At 37.6% G+C, this 19,676-nt stretch overlaps 1 protein-coding gene across 2 annotated transcripts; it reads left to right on the forward strand.

The window, feature by feature from the left end:
* Positions 1-14,378: 14,378 nt before the first annotated feature.
* SLN (sarcolipin) lies at positions 14,379-19,092 on the forward strand. 2 transcript variants are annotated; one of them, XM_057750622.1, is made up of 2 exons: positions 14,379-14,546; positions 18,178-19,092. In XM_057750622.1, exon 2 carries the CDS (start codon positions 18,252-18,254, stop codon positions 18,345-18,347), a length of 96 nt encoding a protein of 31 aa, XP_057606605.1. In that variant the 5' UTR covers positions 14,379-14,546; positions 18,178-18,251; the 3' UTR covers positions 18,348-19,092. The 2 variants fall into 2 exon arrangements, with proteins under 2 accessions (XP_057606605.1, XP_057606607.1); XM_057750624.1 differs by having other exon boundaries at positions 14,414-14,546; positions 18,182-19,092.
* Positions 19,093-19,676: the final 584 nt, after the last annotated feature.

The raw sequence follows: 19,676 nt of genomic DNA on the forward strand, positions 1-19,676 counted from the left end.
AAGCCAGATTTTAGAGATTTTATGAATTGGAAGATAGAACAGAAGAAATCTCCCAGGATGCAAAGAGAATGAGATGTGAAAAACGAAAAAGTTGAGCAACATGGAAGATTTCAGATTAACTGCAGGATATATCACCCATACTCCTCAGCCATAGCATAGAAGCCAGATAGCAGTGCTTCAAAGTACTGAGAGAAAATAACATACACACAAAATCTGATGCTCAGAGAAATGATCATTCAACAGGGAGTCTAAAGAAAGCATGTTTTCAGCAGTATGAGAACTAAGAAAGCTTACTATTGATATAATTGAAAAGAATTGTTATTGAAAAAATTTCAACATTGAAATTCACTCATTGAAAGAATTATTGAAGGATAAATTTCAGCAAGAAGAAAAGGGAGGGACTTCCTAGGTTGCACAGTGGTTGGGAATCTGCCTGCCAGTGCAGGGGACACAGGTTCAATCCCTGCTGCAGGAAGATCCCACATGCTGCAGAGCGGCTAAGCCCATGAACCACAACTACTGAGCATCTGCTCTAGAGCCCATGAGCCACATCTGAGCCCACGTGCCACAACTACTGAAGCCCATGCACCTAGAGCCTGTGCTCCATAGCAAGAGAAGCCACCACACTGAGGAGCCCGAGCACCACAAGGAAGAGCAGCCCCCGCTCGCTGCAACTAGAGAAAGCCCATGCGCAGCAACAGAGACCAAACACAGCTAATAAATAAAAAAAAATAAAATAAATAAATAATAAATAAATAAATAAAAAAGAAGAAAAGGAAACCTAGGAGGAAGAAGTGTGATGCAAGAATCCTGGGTATGCAAATAAGTCTGGAAAATATCTTGATAAATCTAAGTAAGCTTTGGTCGTATAAATAATAACAATGACAATAATAACAATACCATTGACATTAAAACAGAACTAAAGAACTAAACACTAATTACATGGATGTTAGATGATGTCAGAGGTAATAGAGGATCTTATGTTCTTTACTCATTTAGAAAGAAGATAGAGATGCTGAGTAAGTTTGGGTTTTAATAGAAAATGCATGTTTTGATATATATGTAGATTATTGGGTTAATCTTTCAAAGAACAGAAATAGAAGATAGAATTTCCAAGTCAATAGAGGAAAAAAGGATACAAAAACAGAACAACATTATGAAAATAGGCAAGAAAAAAAAAGTAAGGGAAAATGTGGAAAATATAAAATGTTATAAATATTTCAGAATAATCTCATAAATACAAGTAAGTTGAACCTACCTATTCAAAGGTATACACTCAGATTAAATTTTTAAAATTTAGTTATATTCAATTTAGAGAGACACATATAAAACAAAATTACATAGAAATGTTGGAAATAAAGACATATAAAAGTTACCAGGTGAATACTAGTCAAAAGAAAGCTAGTATAGCATTATTTAAATCAGATAATATAGGACATAAAATTAAAAGCAGTAAGAGGGTCAAGAAGAAAAATAACCTTAAATAAGTAAAAATATCACTAGAAATGTAATAATATAACAAGAAAGACTCAAAATATATGAATTTTAAAATTTAGCATTATAAGGAAGGAAATGCAAAACTACAGATATTTTAGTAGATTGTAACAGATCTTGCTCAGAAATGGATTAAGTAGATGAAAATTCATAAGGGTATTGGTGGTTTGAGATATACAAATAGCAAGTTTGAACTAACATACATATTATGTATTATTTTTAATAATCAGAGAATACATATTCTTTTTAAGCACACAGAAAACACTTACATGAACTTTTCTCCTATTAGACTCCAAAGACAGTCTCTTAAAATTAGGAGAATTCATATCAATAATTAAATAAATTAGACATAAACAGTAGAAAGGAACTAAAATATCCATACATTTGATACACAAAATATCTCACTTCAAAATAATTTGTGGTTAAAGAGGAAATCCTAATGAAAAAGATAAAATATTTAAAGCTGACTGATTCCAAGAGTCTATCATACTGAAACACACAGAGAGCAGCTGAATTCGAATTTAGGAGATTTATAGGCTCAACTGCATACATCTGAAAACAAGAAAGGGAAAGAAAAAAATCTTAGGCATTTAAATAAAGAAGCTAGAAACAGGACAAGGGATAAACAAAAGAAAAATAGAAGGAAGTAAATAGTAAATGTTAAATGAGAATTTAATTAAATAGTAAAAACAGCAAGATACATTAAGAGGGGAAAAAATCAAAACTAAATAATAGTAGGAACAAAAAGACCTAGAAAAAATGACAATAATTCAACAAGAAAGAAACAAACACACAAAAAAATCAGAAATTATTATTAACTTTGTTAGGCATGATGATAATGTGGTAGCTGTGGAAAAAACCCCCAGTGTTATCAATGACACATGCATATGAAATGATCATGATTTCTGGGATTTCCATTAAAATACTCTAGAAGAAATAAGGAAAGAAGGAAAGAAAATAAAGGAAAAGTGAGGGGGATAAAGATAAATATATCAAGATTGGCAAAATATAATTGCTAAACCTTAGGGTTTGTTATATAATTTCTTCTACTTTTGTTAAAAAGTTCTAAAGGGGAGGCATAACAATAGATCAGAGAGAAATTGAAAAAATCTAGGAGAATACAGTGATAAGTGATACTAATAAAACTACAAAAAGATTATGGACAAAAGGGAGATCAACTCGATGATGGGTGATGCCTTAGAGGGCCAGGACAGTGAGAGTGGGAGGGAGTTGCGGGAGGGAGGGGATATGGGAATATATGTATAAATACAGCTGATTCACTCTGGTGTACCTCAAAAGCTGGTACAAGAGTGTAAAGCAATTATTTTCCAATAAAGAGCTTAAAAAAAGATTATGGACAATTTTCTATTAATATAATAAATTGCCAGAATTGACTTAAGAAGAATTAGAAAACCTATTAAATAGGATCTATAACCATGAAAAATCATGAAATCATTAGTCAAATATTTCCTCTGACTCTCCAAAAAGGTCACCAGGCCCATAGAGTTTAACTGACCAGTTGTTGCAAACTTAGCAAAAAGGAAGGTATTATCTATTTTACACAAACTGTTTTGGAGAAGAAAAATGGAAACCTACTTATTCAGGCTAGCATATTTGGGATGCTAAATCTGAAAAGGTTAATTACAAAACTAGGATTATACACCAAAATCATAGCAGATGTGTTATCTGGGGAGGTGGGAAGGGGCATAGAACTCCTTGAGAGGGTGAGATGGGTACTTTAACAGGACTTCAGCTTTATAATATTTTAATTATATTAAAAAAAGACAAGAAACAATGTGACAAAGTGCAACCAAGCAGAACCCTATTGAGCCTTCCTGGGTCAGACACCCTCATGTCTTCTGTCTGCCTTTTGTTTGTAGAAAAACTAGCTTCTTAGGCCTTCACCAAGTTACAAAGAATACATTTAATCAGAAAACTGAAAAAATGCTGAAATAAAGGAAAACAATCAAGCAAAACAAAATAATAACAGTTTAGCCATTAAACAAAGTCAAAGACCTTTAGTTCCTCCTCAAGGGCTATAGATAATGTCCTAAGTACTGTCTTTTGAGATGTTTTGCAGATACTGCAACCCCCACCAGGTAGAAGAAGTTAACTGTATGCTGACCACAAGCACATAGACCCCATACTGGCTGGAACCAGAGAGTTGATGATATTGACTTCCCAACCAATCAGATTGAGTAAGATCTCTGCCTGTCCGCACCCTGATGGTTCAACTGGCTTCCAACTGAAAGGACCATACAAGGGCAGAAAAGAGGTTGCACTCCAGTTCCAGGTAGAACCCCACCTATTCCCAGAAAACCAACGCGTATGCCTTCCTTTCATTAACCTTGTCCTAAAATCTTGCCTTAATCATCCCCAGGTGTAAATTTGATTTGTGACCTAAGTTCTCACTTCTCCATTCTCTCACCATTGAATAAAGTTTGTGCTGCTTTGATCTCAGCTCTGGTTTTTGGCTACATGAACCCAAACAGGAAAAGAACTTTCCCTGCCAAGGCAGGGGGCCTTGGCTGGGCCAGGGCCCAAGTGGGGGTCCATATGACCTAATTCAGTAACAAAAGATACTAAGATTTGTTAGTTCTGCACCGTGGTAGGACCTTGTAAATTATTTTTACATTTCTAAATTTCTAAATTTTCTCCAAAAAAACTACAACAAATTATATCGTTTATTGCTCAACTTCAACAGCATAGAAAATCATCCCTTTAAAGCACATTATGTACCAAACTAACAAACAGCTGTCAGACCTGGTCAGTGGTAGGAGCCTAGAATATACTATTCTTAGATCAAGAAATCCTCAGTAGTTCAAGTTAGTACAGGTCTTGTAAACATCTCTATCTTTTCTCATGTAAATTGGTGAAAAATCAGAACATTTTATTTTTAAAACATTTATTTGCTTATGACTCTCCAGAGCTGAAAAGTTATTAATTACCTTATATTCACACATATATTTATTTAGCAAACTTTATGGAATGCCCAACTACATTGCACACACTGCATGCCTACCCACTGGTCTACATGGGTGAGAGATACAGCCCTGGTTCTTAAGGAGGGGAGATGGAGAGGAAGGTTACTGACAATGCAGTGAAAGCAATAGTGCCTACGGCCATGTAGGTCACAGAGGTTCATCCATCCCAGCTTTGAGGATCAGGGAATGGATGCTTGAATCAAGTACTGTTATTAATCATCAAACAAAGGTGGCAGGTGTTGAGGAAAGGGGAAAAGATGGTATAATCAAAGGGAATGGCATCAGCACACATGGAGAGAACACCTGAGGAGCTGCAGGTTTGGAATTGCTGCAGAGGAGGTCAGGGAGTTTAGAAGCTGGATCACAGTAAGGCCTTGCCTCTGCCGCTGAAGACTTTGAACCTAATCTGGGAGCTACTGGAAACCACTGAAATAAGAAATATGTTTTCTTTCTTTCTTTCTTTTTCTTTTTCTTTCTTTCTTTCTTTCTTTCTTTCTTTCTTTCTTTCTTTCTTTCTTTCTTTCTTCTTTCTTTCTTTTTCTCTTTCTTTCTTCTTTCTTTCTTTCTTTTTCTCTTTCTTTCTTTTTTTTCTTTCTTTCTTTTTCTTTCTTTCTTTCCTCTTCTTCCTTCCTTCCTTCTCTTTCTATCTTTCTTTCTTTTTCTTTCTCTCTTTCTTTCCTTCCTTCCTTTTCCTTCCTTCCTTCCTTCCTTCCTTCCTTCCTTCCTTCCTTCCTTCCTTCCTTCCTTTCTCTTTCTCTCCCTCTCTCTTTCTTTCTTTCAATTTTGGCTGCATTGGGTCTTCATTGCTGCACTTGGGTTTCTGTAGTTGTGGAGAGCAGGGGCTACTCTTCATTGTGGTATGTGGGCTTCTTGTTGCGGTTCTTCACTTGTTGCAGAACATGGGCTCTAGGCACGCGGGCTTCAGTAGTTGTGGCACTCAGGCTCAGTTCTTGTGGCTCTCAGGCTCTAGAGCGCAGGCTCAGTAGTTGTGCCTCACAGGCTTAGTTGCTCCGCAGCATGTGAGATCTTCCTGGCCCAGGGATCTAACATGTGTCCCCTGCATTGGCAGGCAGATTCTTAACTACTGTGCCACTAGGGAAGCCCAGAAATGATATGTTTTCTATCCATAGGTCAGAGAAGCCAACTTTTACTCTGATTCCAATGAGAAGATCATTGGTAAAAAGCACAGCATGCTGCACAACCTGTGTGAGGGCACTGATGTGGTAGGACCTCAACTGGTGCCTAACCTGTGTGTACTGATGCACTTCAAGATACATGAGTGCATGTCTTATTTACTGATGGAGCAGGCCTGATAGAAGCTGAGTTATTTTGGAAACTTAGGCCCCTCCTGAGGGAGAATTCATCCTAAGAGAAGGAAAGTTTGGTGTAGTATCAAATCTTAGCAGTGAAGGGAAGAATTGAGTCTGAGATAACAAGATGCCTATTACTAGGTATTCCCTGGCTGAACTTCCCCGTGAACTTACATCTGGGAAGACACTGGAGTGAGCGGCAGGAAGTATTCCTTTGGTATTCCTCAACAGAGTGTAACACATAGAAAGAGACACACTTCCTCAACTCAACACCCCATTTTGCTCTGGAAGTAAGTGTAACTTACTTCAATAGTCAACAGCTGTGGTACTCAGCAGAGGTGCTGCAGAGGAAGGGTATCTTGTAGGCAAGCTGTGGAGGTTCTTGGTATGCGGTTGTTCGTAGAGAAAGGAGCAGGGATGCCTTGTGCTTGTGTTGGTACTCGGTAGGAGTTGTTGACGTGTAAGCATGAGTGCTGTAACATCTAGCAAAAGAGAGATAGAATAGAAGAAAAATTATCTTGTTAGTTCAAAATGTGTACCCTCGTGAAGACACATATATTTGGCCTAAAGTGTGGGGGCCTCCTTTTCTGTTCTATGCTGGCAAATGGGGGCAATAAGCAACAAAATGCAAGCTAAAGAGAGTAGGCCTGAACTACCTCTCCCAGATAAGCTGCCCAAATTCCCAGAATACTAGGCCCTGGCAACTCCGCATTCACGTACTGTAAAAGTGTAAAAGGTTAGGTTACTCCCCAGGCTGTAGAATAAGTGCCCAGTTGCCCTCAGAGATAGCACATCCCTCATCCAAAAAGAAACCTAGCCTGTACCTTCCATCCAGCTAGTCTCCCACATTACTGCAACGAAGCTTTTTTGTTTTCTCATTATCTTCACAGAGAGCAGAGAGAGATTTTCATGATTCTTCATGATTCTATTCTCTCTGCTTTAACATCCAAAGGCTAAAGCCAAATGAACTCATTCGTGAAGAACAACAAGCAATTTTGTCTGATCTATATTATTCTTACTGAAATTGCAATCATGTTATTCCAACTGACATTCTCAGGAGAGATTCAGCGAAAATACTCTTGATCAAATTCACTAAGGAACAGAATGTTTCAAGTGGGCGTGTCTGGCTAGAATCTCTCTAAACTGTTCAGTAACAGCACATCAAAAGACTGCTGAATTTTTATTTCTCATCAGAAAAATAAAAAAACCAATCTGAAATCTGGGAGTGTTTTGAGGGCAGATGGTATTAGCCTAGTAGTAAACACATTTTTGGCCGCTCCTTCCCCCCTCCCACTTCGGCAGCTATGTTTAATGGGCTGAGAGAAAGCTGTTTGCTTGCAGAATCTTATTATAGAGCAGAAATATACTTGTTCCAGAGAAGAGGAATTTAATTGGTTCCAAGTCAAATGATGTTAACAGGTGTCACCTCACCCATCCAGGACTTAAATGGATTATAATAAACAGGACTAATATGTATTTTTTTGGCTCTTACTCCCACTTATTATGCAAGACTGCATGCCCCTGCAGCATTCCTCCTGATTATATCTAGCAACTTCAGGGGGTGGTTGACATGAGCTCATGCACACGTACTGTCAGGTACCACACAGTGCCTGCCATTTCCTTGCCCTTTAGCTGAAGCTCTTCTCTGCTGCCATCTGCAACTAAGGCCTGCAGAGCTTAATATAAACTGCAAGGAAGTCTTGATCAGTAATTTTGCTTCTGCCAGGCACCGTGACACTTCACTGGAAGGACATGGTTCTATGGATGCACTGAGGTCCATGAGATGGCACAGGTAGAGGGAGAATCTCTCTGTCCCTTTCAGTGTTCTACAATGCTGAGGTTAATTGTCAGAGAGTTATAGAGTTTTTACCCATAGCTCTCTCTTCCCCTAGAACCCAGACATGAAGCTGTAGAGGAGTAGGGTGGGTAGTATGTGAGTATGGTGGCCACGGAATGTGCCTCTCAGCTATGACTGCACTGTAATTGAGGTGGACCACAGCTGCTCTGTTCTGAAATCATAATCACACTTGAACAGAGGCCAGCTTCCCTGGCTGCTCTCAGTCAAGAACTGAACATGGGAGTAATTCGAAGGTCGACATCCTGGGAGACATAAGACACATCTGACAGACAGCTTTGATTTGAGCTTTCCTAACAGCCTTACCAAACTTTCTTTAGAACTGAATTATAGTCTAAGATGCTTCTACCCAACCTCCCTTTGTTTTTTGCCCTGTCTCTTTCTCTTGGTGTTTGATGACTGTCTCAGTTTCCCCCCTCCCTTCATATTTTCTCTCACAGGTATTTCCCCCAACACACTTTTCTTTTGCACATTTCGTCCCATCTTGACATCTTGCTTCTCACAGGACCTAGACTAACACAGTGAATTTATTATGTGCAATGGAATAACTATCCTCCCTGTTGCTGAACCACAGGTATCTTCCTGATCACTTCCCTTCAGAGGAGTTTTCTCTCTCAGGTGGCTCCTAGGTCCTTTTACAAGTAGATTTGATGCTGACCTCAATCTCCCCCACTCAGGTTTGCCTGGCAGGCTCAGACATGTCTGGATCTCAGTAGCAGATATGATGTGATGGAGGCTCAAACTGAGCCCCTTGCTATATATTCTAGAGCATCTATTATGATTCTTCACCAGTTTGATGTACAGTTAGAGAAACAAAAGAAATACAGGAAACCATCCCTGCCTTTGAAATTAAAATTCAGTTAATGAGACAAAAGTCACACATGTGCCACAAGTGGTTAAAAATACAGATGATCTTCATGAATTTTTCAAGGATGTGGAGAGAGCTTCGAGAAACACAGTTTCCTGTTTCTCTGGGCTTGTACTCATGCGTTTCGGATAATTACAGAGAATAGCTAAAAGCAGTTTCTTTCTGCACAGCTGTTTCTTCCATGACCAGTTGAATGTGAAGATGTGACGGTGATGGAGGCACTGTAATCATTATACTCATATGTGATGTGCTAAGAGCTTATCACCTTTCATCACATCCTTCCTGAATTCTCCCATTGTGTCCGAGACTTGTTGAACGCATGGACTGACATGAGGTCTTCACTTTTTGTTTCCCAAAGTGAAAAGGTGGATGGAAATCGAGAATAAATTAAAAAGTTAGTTTAGCTCTTAATCAGACATAAGAACTCAGCATTAATTTTCAAAGGGTATAATACTTTACACTTAATGTATATACCATATGGGGTGGGAGGAAATAAATGCCAATTTTTGGCTCTTCAATGCCAGTCAGTTGAACATTGTTTTTTTAACAAAAGGCCTTTGGCTAAATTCTGAATTAATAGGCATAGAAATAATGTCAAAGATTAGTAATTTAGAATGTCCTCCTGCTGATGGGAAGAACAGTACCTTGAAAGAAAGTTGATATGGAATATTAAGTCCTGGGGATTGCTCACAGAAAAGAAGATACCAGCAGAATTAAGTAAAGTTAAAGAGAAATTTTCTTTGGTAGTGAGTTTTTGTTTGTTTTGTTTTCTGCTTTTTTGTTTTTGCTTTGTTTTGTTTTGTTTTTTAATGGACTTGCAGATCAGGGTTAAACTCTGTCTCAGGCCTTTTTTTTTTTAAATAAGTGATACATTTTAATTAATTAATTAACTAACTTATTTTTAGCTCTTATTGGAGTATAATTGCTTTGTGCCAGTTTCTGCTGTACAACAAAGTGAATCAGCTATATTTATACATATATCCCTGTATCCCTTTCTTCTGGCGACTGCCGTAGGCCTTTGAATAGTTGCCATGTGACTTTGGGTGGCTTGCACATTCTTCAGGAGAGGGTTAGGTCAAACTAAAAACAAGCTGAATTCTCAGTGTTATCGCACTCTCTTGTGGTATCACAGGATAAGCCACTAATATGAAGAAGCTTCTGAGGTCTCTATCTGGAATTTGTCACTGCACTGGGCACAACAGTCCCTGGTATAATGTTAGATAAACTTAAATGGGACAACCAAACAGACATGGATTTATCCTTCAGGTTACACTTCATTGGTCATTGACATTCACCAATTCATCTAAACAGATAGTATTGGTGAGCTGTTTTGTGATATGTTAGCATTTCCCCATTGTATTTAACATTTTATTTTATTTTTTTAATGTTTGTGTTTTTTAAAATACATCTTTATTGGAATATAATTGCTTTATAGTGCTGTGCTAGTTTCTTCTGTACAACAAAGTGAATCAGCTGTATTTATACATATATCCCCATATCCCCTCCCTCTTGAGCCTGCCTCCCACCCTCCCTATAGCACCCCTCTAGGTTGTAATAAAGCACCGAACTTATCTCCCTGTGCTCTGTAGCAGCTTCTCACTAGCTATCTATTTTACATTTGGTAGTGTGTGTATGTCAATGCTACTGTCTCATTTCATCCCAGCTTCCCCTTCACTCCCCACCCCCATGTCCTCAAGTCCATTCTCTACATCTGTGTCTTTATGCCTGCACTACCGCTAGGTTCATCAGTACATTTTTCTAGATTCCATATATATGAGTTAGCATACAGTATTTGTTTTTCTCTTTCTGACTTACTTCACTCTGTATGACAGACTCTAGGTCCATCCACTTCACTACAAATAACTAAATATCATTCCTTTTTATGGCTAATATTCCGCTGTATATATGTGCCACATCTTTATCCATTCATCTGTTGATGGGCATTTAGGTTGCTTCCATGTCCTGGCTATTGTAAATAGTGCTGCAATGAACATTGTGGTACATGTTTCTTTCTGGATTATGGTATATGCCCAGGAGTGGGATTGCTGCATCACATGGTAGTTCTATTTTTAGTTTTTTAAGGAATCTTCATACTGTTCTCCATAGTGGCTATATCAATTTACATTCCCACCAACAGTGCAGAAGGGTTCCCTTTTCTCCACACCCTCTCTAGCATTTGTTTTTTCTAGATTTTTTGATGATGGCCATTCATACCAGTGTGAGGTGGTTCCTTGTTGTGGTTTTGATTTGCATTTCTCTAATAGTTAGTGATGTTGAGCATCTTTTCATGTATTTGTTGGCTGTCTGTATATCTTCTTTGGAGAAATGTCTATTCAGGTCCTATGCCCATTTTTGAATGGGGTTGCTTGTTTTTTGATATTGAGCTGAATGAACTACTTGTATATTTTGGACATTAATCCTTTGCTGGTTGCTTCATTTGCAAATATTTTCCCCCATTCTAAGGGTTGTCTTTTCATCTTATTTATGGTTTCCTTTGCTCTGCAAAAACTTTTAAGTTTCATTAGGTCCCATTTGTGTATTTTTGTTTTTAATTCCATTATTCTAGAAGGTGGGCCAAAAAAGATCTTCTGTAATTTATGTCATAGAGTGTTCTGCTTATGTTTTCCTCTAAGAGTTTTATATTGTCTCAGCTTACATTTAGGTCTTTAATCCATTTTGAGTTTATTTTTGCGTATGGTGTTAGGGAGTGTTTTAGTTTCATTCTTTTACATGTAGCTGTCTAGTTTTCCCAGCACCACTTATTGAAGTGGCTGTCTTTTCTCCATTGCATATTCTTGCCTCTTTTGTCAAAGATAAGGTGACCATATAAATGTCGGTTTATCTCTGGGCTTTCTATCTTGTTCCATTTGTCTATATTTTTTGGTGCCAGTACCATACTGTCTTGATTACTGTAGCTTTGTAGTATAGTCTTAAGTCAGGAAGCCTCATTCCTCCAGCTCCATTTTGTTTTTGTTTTTGTTTTTTTCTCAACATTGCTTTGGCTACTTGGGGTCTTTTGTGTTTTCATACAAATTATATGTAAACAATTTATTTTTCCATACAAAAAATTTCTGTACAAAGTTTTTGCTCTAGTTCTGTGAAAAATGCCATTGGTAATTTGATAGGGATTGCGTTCAATCTGTAGATTGCTTTGGGTAGTATTGTCATTTTCACAATGTTGATTCTTCAAATCCAAGAATATGGTGTATCGGTATATCTCTTTATCTGTTTGTATCATGTTTGATTTCTTTCATCAGTGTCTTATAATTTTCTGCATAAAGGTCTTTTGCCTCAGGCAGGTTTATTCCTAGGTATTTTATTCTTTTGGTTGCAATGGTAAATGAGAGTGTTTCCTTTAATATCTCTTTCTGATTTTTCATTGCTAGGGTATAGAAATGCAAGTGATTTCTGTGCATTAATTTTGTATCCTGCTACTTTACCAAATTCATTGATTAACTCTAGTGGTTTTATGGTGGCATTTTTAGGATTTTCTATATACAGTATCATGTCATCTGCAAACAGTGACAGTTTTAATTGTTTTCCAATTTGGATTCCTTTTATTTCTTGATTGCCATGGCTAAAACTTCCAAAACTATGTTGAATAATAGTGGTGAGAGCAGGAACCCTTGTTTTGTTCCTGATGTTAGAGGAAATGCTTTCAGTTTTTCACCATTGAGAATGTTATTGGCTGTGGATTTGTCATATATGGTCTTTATTATGTTGAGGTAGGTTCCTTCTATGCCCACTTTCTGGAGAGTTTTTTTAATTATAAATTGGTGTTCAATTTTGTGAAAAGCTTTTTCTGGCTCTATTGAGATTGTCATATTTTTTTTTTCTTAACATTTTAAATGTTGTAGAGGTAAGTCTTATTCCAATGTATACAAAACAAATGCTTGTCCCATAAACCTAATACCAACACATGGTACAGTATGAGTAATTTGATTCTATAAGAATTTAAAAAGGGATTTCCCTGGTGTTGCAGTGCTAAAGAATCCACCTGCCAATGTAGGGGACATGGGTGCGATCCCTGGTCCGGGGAAGATCCCACATGCCGTGGAGCAACTAAGCCTGTGTGCTACAACTACTGAGACTGTGCTCTAAAGCCCATAAGCCACAACTACTGAACCCATGTGCTGCAACTACTGAAGCCCATGCTCCTAGAGCCCATGCCCCACAACAAGAGAAGCCACTGCACTAAGCCCGAGCACCGCAACAAAGAGTAGCCCCTGCTTGCCACAGCTAGAGAAAGCCCACGCACATCAATGAAGACCCAAAGCAGCCCCCCAAATAAATTAAAAATAAGTAAATAAGTAAGAAATTAAAAAATAAAGTACTTCAAAAAAGAATTAAAAAAGAGCAAGGTTTTTCAAGAATCAGATTTCTTTACCAAAATTACCTTGTGAATTTGAGGTTGTGTCTATGTAACCTCAAACATGAGTAAAAAGTAATATAAAGGTTTTTTTTCCTTTTGGGTGGTGATACTAAATTTTCTTTATACTTTTACATTTTCAAATTTTTTACAATAAAAATATAACTTTGTAATTGGACAAAAAATAATTTCGAGTTGTTAAAAAAGGGATGGGTGTGGCTTAGTGAGCAGGAAAACATTCCTAGGATTTGAAACAATCTGGCAAGGACTTGGAAGGAAAAGACAAAAATCTGACTACATTCAAGGAGTTTGCCAGTGTTTGCCTGCACTATAATTACTATATACTACCTGTCACTTCAGCATGCCTGTCTCTTTACAAGGCGTGTTACAACAGAATGTTATGTTAAGATTCCTCATCATTAGGTTTATATCAAAATGAAAAAATGGAATGGAAAGCCTTTCCTTTAGTAATATTTCTAGTGCATGAGGAATGATGGGGACAAGTTTGGTTATGGACACAACTTTATAGAGAATTTTGTTTATGTCTTCTGGGAATGTATTATTTTGACTGACCCTAACTGGGAATTCAGAGGGGAGGTTTGTTCTATTATCGATAAAGAAAGAATCTGATGAACAAACACAATTGCTGGGTCATATTTAATGTGTTTTCAAGTTCACTTAAATACTTCAGAGGTTCCATTTACCTCCAGACACCTGAAATGTTGATTACAAACTCATTTTAGTAGCATAGTTTTAGTCAATGTTTATATTTGAAAGTTATGTGATTTTATTTCTTTCAGATATATTCTATAACTCATGTTTTTCACTAGTTTTGACCAGTTCTCCTGCTACCCCCAATCTATCCAAATGACTGAGTTTTGCTGTATGCTTTTATTGCTGTATTAGTACATGGATAGAGATATACAAACTATGGCTTCCACAGCTGTTTCAGATGAAATTGTATATGAATGTGTAAACTTGCAACATACAGCTTTGCTGGAAAGTTATGTGGAACAGGTGACTGGGGAGATAGCTTTCACCACTTGGACTAAAGTCAATTCTGAAGGAGCTAAAAGATGCATGTTGAATTCTGGGGTGTGTGTGTGTGTGTGTGTGTGTGGTTTGGGGTGTGCATGTGCAAAGCAGAGAATTCTTCATGCTTCAAAAAGCTGAAAATATAGGTGGCTAAATGTTACATTTTTACACCCTCATATGCTGGGGGGGAGGGGAAGCAGCCAAATGCAGCAAAGATTTGTTCATATTAGTCTATCACTCTTGGTTTATGATGTTTTAAACATGTTAGAGATACTCGTGAAGATGTAAAAGATGAATTTAAAACCTACATCAATTGTACCAAAAGTCAACTGGAAAGAAAATATTTTTAAGTCCTTGGGCTTTTAATACAAATTGGCAGCCAAAGGAACAGCCTTAGTCGACACATTTCCAAGTCCCCCTAAGCACAAATAGCTTCCAACCTTCGGAGGTTGTTCCTTTGAGATGTTTCATCAGTGACATCACACTGATTGCCACCTCCCTCAGACTACTTTAGGCTCTGCCCAGAGCCCAGGAGTCTAGACAACCCAGGAGACGAGCAGGAGTTGGAGCCCAAGTTGGGGAGAGAGAGGAGAAGCCTACTGCAGCCCAGTGTGTCCTTGACCCTGTTCAGGTAACAGCAGGATTTTTAAGCTTAGCATGCAGCGTGTATATGAGTACAAGTTGCAAATGAGAAAAACAGAGGAATATTTACATTTCTTAATGAAATAGACAATGCCTATTGTATACAGTATTTCTTAAAGTAAAAAGTGAATATTGTTGATTCTTGTTTTCCTTTTTTTCACCCTACGGCATGCACTTTCTCCCTTCCTATTAAAATTATTTTTTCCATATCTTGGAGAAAAGTATGTCTTCCATCTTTTCAAAGTCTCCATTCAAAGAAAGTCAGTGCCAAACAATTTATTCAGAGTTTTTTATTTCACCATATAGCAATCACTTTGGATCATATGGTGTGATCTTGACTTCAGGAAAGATTTAAAATGAAGCCAAAATTGTCTTTGTGGGTTAATAGCAGAAAAATGGATAATGGCTGATCTGAGGTTCTACTTAACTTTAGTATAAATGTGTGTGAAGGTAGAGTCCACTTTCTACAGTTAGCATATGTGTTGATTGAACTGGATTCATTAGAAATTCTTACCTTAATGCTGTGTTTTATTATTTTAAAAATATAAATAAAACAACAAATATTTAAGTTCATCATCAAAGTGTAAGAAATAGTAAGAGGTAAACCATAGGAAATAAAAAAGTGTGATGGGTAGCCTGTCAATTCAGAGACTGTTGAAAAAAATGTAGAGTGCACAATACTTACCATTTGAACAATCATTTTAAGGCAACATCTTATAAATAAATATCACCCAGGTCAAGAAATAGATCACTGGAGTACCCCAGAGGTCCATTCTTGATTACCTTCCCCTTTTGCCCCACCATAGGTAATCATCATCTTAATTGTTGAGATTATCTTATCCATGCTTTCCTTTATAATTTTATCACCTGTCTACATTCCTAAACAATATAGTTTAGTTTCCTGTTTTTGGCTTTGTAGAAATGGAATCACATTCTGTGTTTCTTTTTGTAAGTTCCTCTTTTGCCCAATAGTTATGTTTGTGAAATCCACCCATCTTATTGTGTGTTGCTGTGGTTCATATATTTTCTTTGCTCTATAGCATTCAAATATATGAATATACCACAAGTCACATCCATTCTATTATTGATGAACCTTTGAGTTGTTTCCAGCTTGGGAATATGAATGAAAATGTTGCTATAAATATTCTTAGATATGTATCCTAGTATATATGTGCTTGAGTTTCTAGAGTAGAAGTGAAATAGCTGGATAAAAGGGAATGAGCGTTATCAACCCAAATAAAAAATGTCAAATTGTTTTCCCAAAGGTCAAAAATTTATACTAGCTAGGACAGTTATTTGCAGTAATAACTCATTCATGTAATCACTCCAACAGAGTAACCACAATTCCAACAACTGTTTCCAGTCTGCCAGTTCTAGTTCTGCCTCTAATTTGCTAAGTCTCATTACACAAACAACTTAACCTCTCTCTAAAAGTCAGTTTCTCAGCTTTAAACTTGGAGGAGAGAAAAATCATGACAAAACTTGCCTGAGTTGTAAAGGTCACAGAGTTGCTGTGAAGGTCACATAAACAAAGCTATGGACAACTTTCAGCAACATTTTCTGAGTGTGTTACTATTGGACCACTATCCATGATTCCCTTTATTTAAGAGCTTTAATCTAATAAGATTTGGTGGGACACTTATTTTGCCCTCCTTGAATTGGGTTGTTTTGATCATTATAAATAGGGTCTCATTTTTTGCATATCTCTGTTTTTCTTCAGAACTTACCCAAACAAATTGTGTTTGAACCAGGATTTAATTTTATTAATAAATTCATAAGGAAGAATCTGTTTTAGAGTCTTTAGATTCCTTTACCCCCGGCTCCTTGCCTGGGTTCATCACTTTCCTGTCCCCCTCTGCTGTTGTGTACATTCTTACACGTTCTCTCTACTTCCTTTATATTTCATTTTCTTCTGTTTAATTTCTGCTTCAAATAAATCTTTGTAAAGATTTTCACTGGAAATTTACTATGTCCTTCAAGTGGAGGGCAAAAATATAAATAAGAATTAAAAGGAAAGTGAAAGGTAAATCAGTTATCACTGGTCATATTTTAAACCAAGATTCAACAACTTACCCATTGATATCATCTTATTTGAACTTGTGTGTCATACCAACAACTGCATAATATGAAAAAGAATTATTCAGCTGGTTTATATAATTAATAATTTGGTACACTGATAACATAACAAGTGCAGTAATTACAATTAACAACGGAGTCAGGTTAGATGGTTAAAAAAACCATTCAGGCCAAAATCTTGCTAACAACATTTCTTGTGCCCTGAACTTCCACTCTTAGCAAATAAACAAAACACTTTCCCCATAAACTTTTTCACTTCATAGTAGATTTTTGTCCTAAATATTTACAATTTTATCTTTAATCTTTAATTTCGTTTGCTTTGCATATACATGATGCCAATTATGCCACACCACTGGAGGTAATAATTTTATGTTCTCAAAGTATGGTTTCCTGCAGGTACTATCTGTACAGACTATAAAGATACCACCTTTGCTTTTTGCAGTGTTTACAATATAGGCGCATCCTGGACTTGGCTAAAAATAGCTGACACAAGCTCTTGTTGAAATAGAAGTACCCATGGGGTTAACACTTGCTCTTTGGACTGAGTGCCTGTTATGTGAGGGACATTTTGTTGACCCCAGTAGGCTCTGTGCCCAAAGCAGCACTTTTAAGATGCCAAGCAGCTGTTGAAGCTACTTCATGCTTTCACAGGGTTAGACGAAGGTCAGCCTGAAATGTGAAAAATTATGGTATTCTACTTCTATATGCAATGCAAAGCAAGAACAGTACTAAGCCATCACATTTTTTTCTGTTTTGGTGACCTTGCTTGCTGGTACTCTAAGTTAGCAAAGCATGCACACACGCGTGCACACACACACACATAGAAATTGGAGAGAGAAAAATGTAATATTTTGTATTTTATCAAAGCATCAATATAATCATCACAGGAAAATAATCAGGACTCTGTTGGTCTTTGTGACATCAGGCAAAAAAGCCAGGTTTTCTGTGTAAGTCAGAGTTCTTCAGAGAAACAGAACCAACATGTGCGTGTGTGCATGTGTGAGTGTGCGATATAATTGGTTAATGTGATTGTAGAGGTTGGCACGTCCAAAATCTTCAGGGTAGGCAGGAGGCTGGAGACCCTAGGAAAAGTAGCAGCTCTAGTCCTGAAATAGTCTGGAGGCTAGAAATTTGAGATCCAAGTATTGGCAGGGCTGATTTCTTCTGAGGCCTCTCTCCTTAGCTGGCATATGACCATCTTCTCCCTGTGTCTTCATATGGTCTTCCCCCTGTACACGTCTGTGCCCTAATCTCTTCTTCTTACAAGGACACCAGTCGTATTGGATTAGGATCCATCTTAATGACCTCATTTTAACTTAAGTACCTCTTGAAAGACCCTATCTCCAAATATAGTCACTTTCCTCAATAAAAAAATTAAAACATACACAGTCACATTCCAAGATACTGGGAGTGAGGATTTCAACATGTGCATTTAGGGGGACACAGTTCAGCCCACAATATGCTCCTTTTCCATAATGTTTCTATTTCCTTCGAGGAAAGAATGCCCAGTGATTTCTTATGTTTTCTCTGTTACTTTCTGTCAGGAAGTAAGGACGAGCAGAAGGTCTCTGTGTGCCCTCAGAAGTCTGCCTTCAGTTCTCACCAAGCCACTCTGAGAATGGAGCGATCCACCCGGGAGCTGTGTCTCAACTTCATGGTTGTCCTGATTACAGTTATGCTCATATGGCTCCTGGTGAGATCCTATCAGTACTGAGATGCCACAGCTCCTGGAATTGACTGCGACACTCCAGGGCTGTCTTCTATATGCCCTGAGATCCCACTGCTGTCATGGGATGCCTTTTCTGGCTCCCCACGGCAGTTCTGACCTGCTCGCACTGCATCTGGGGTGCCTTCAGTGCTAGGATCCGTTGTGTGATCTCTAAAGATGCTGCTCCCAGTGGCTGCCAAGTGTTTGCCAGTGAGCATTAGATCTACTCCCCAGCTCCTACTGCAAATGTGTTAGACAAGCCACAAGGTTAAAAGTAAACTGGATTCATGATGACATAAAATTATAACAAGCCCATGATGTGTCTCACCACACATCCCTTCAACCCACACTCAGCAACCAGACTCTAAATCAACCTGCCAGAAGAAAGAAATGTTAAAGGAAGTCTTTGTCAGCCCTTATAGCTATCATGTGAATAAAATCAACCAAAAAAATGACTTTTAGAATTTCTTTTAGCTTCTATTTGTGATGCTGCATTTGACCTTTGGCTGGGATTGAAGTGACAAATGTTACAGTATTTCTAGCATTTGAGATAAGCCAGGATCCTCCAACTGCTATTTGAAACCAAGTCAATTAAGTGTCATATTTCAAATAATTCCATTGGTTCAGTGCTCCTCAAACTTTCCCTCTGAACCAGTCCCAAGGGCAGAGGGAAAATAAATCCATTCCACTAAGAGGTCTGGAGCACAGCCTGAACTGTCCACTAAATGCACAAAATTTCTTTGAAGCCTTGTGTTTTATCATTAAAATTCACAAAAAATGTATATTTTACTCTGTAATATCTCCATGTTTGCTTTAATATAAGTACTTACAATTATTTGTCACTGAGTAAAACTAGAACATGAGTCATGTCCCTAAGAGTAGCATGTTCCAGTTTGGTTATTGTCATTATGCAAATAGAGCTAGTCACTAATAGACTACAGTTATAACAGTGAGAGAATAGAAAATACAACATATGTGTTTATGGAAGAGACTTGAAATAGACATTTATTAAACATGTGCTAGAATACCCCCACTAGACAGATCACATTTGTTCCCTGTGCTAATCCCAAGGTAACCATGGAGAAAGGGAATATTATTAAGCATCTTTTTTCATAACATCCCTCATAAAGGCATTCCTTGCTGAATTTAGCCTATCACTGTCATTGCCTACCTAGTAATGGCTGCACAGTTTATGTACTCAGGGGTGATTTTTCAAAATATTTCTTTTGGATCCTCCTCAGACCAATTAAATAAAAGTCTCGGTGGTAGAACCCAAGAATTTGCATTTTTCAAAAGTCCTCTAGGTTGTGTAGCCAGAGGTGAGAATCACTGATA

This window comes from Hippopotamus amphibius, chromosome 9 (genome assembly GCF_030028045.1).
Source record: "Hippopotamus amphibius kiboko isolate mHipAmp2 chromosome 9, mHipAmp2.hap2, whole genome shotgun sequence".
NCBI classification, from domain to species: domain Eukaryota; kingdom Metazoa; phylum Chordata; class Mammalia; order Artiodactyla; family Hippopotamidae; genus Hippopotamus; species Hippopotamus amphibius.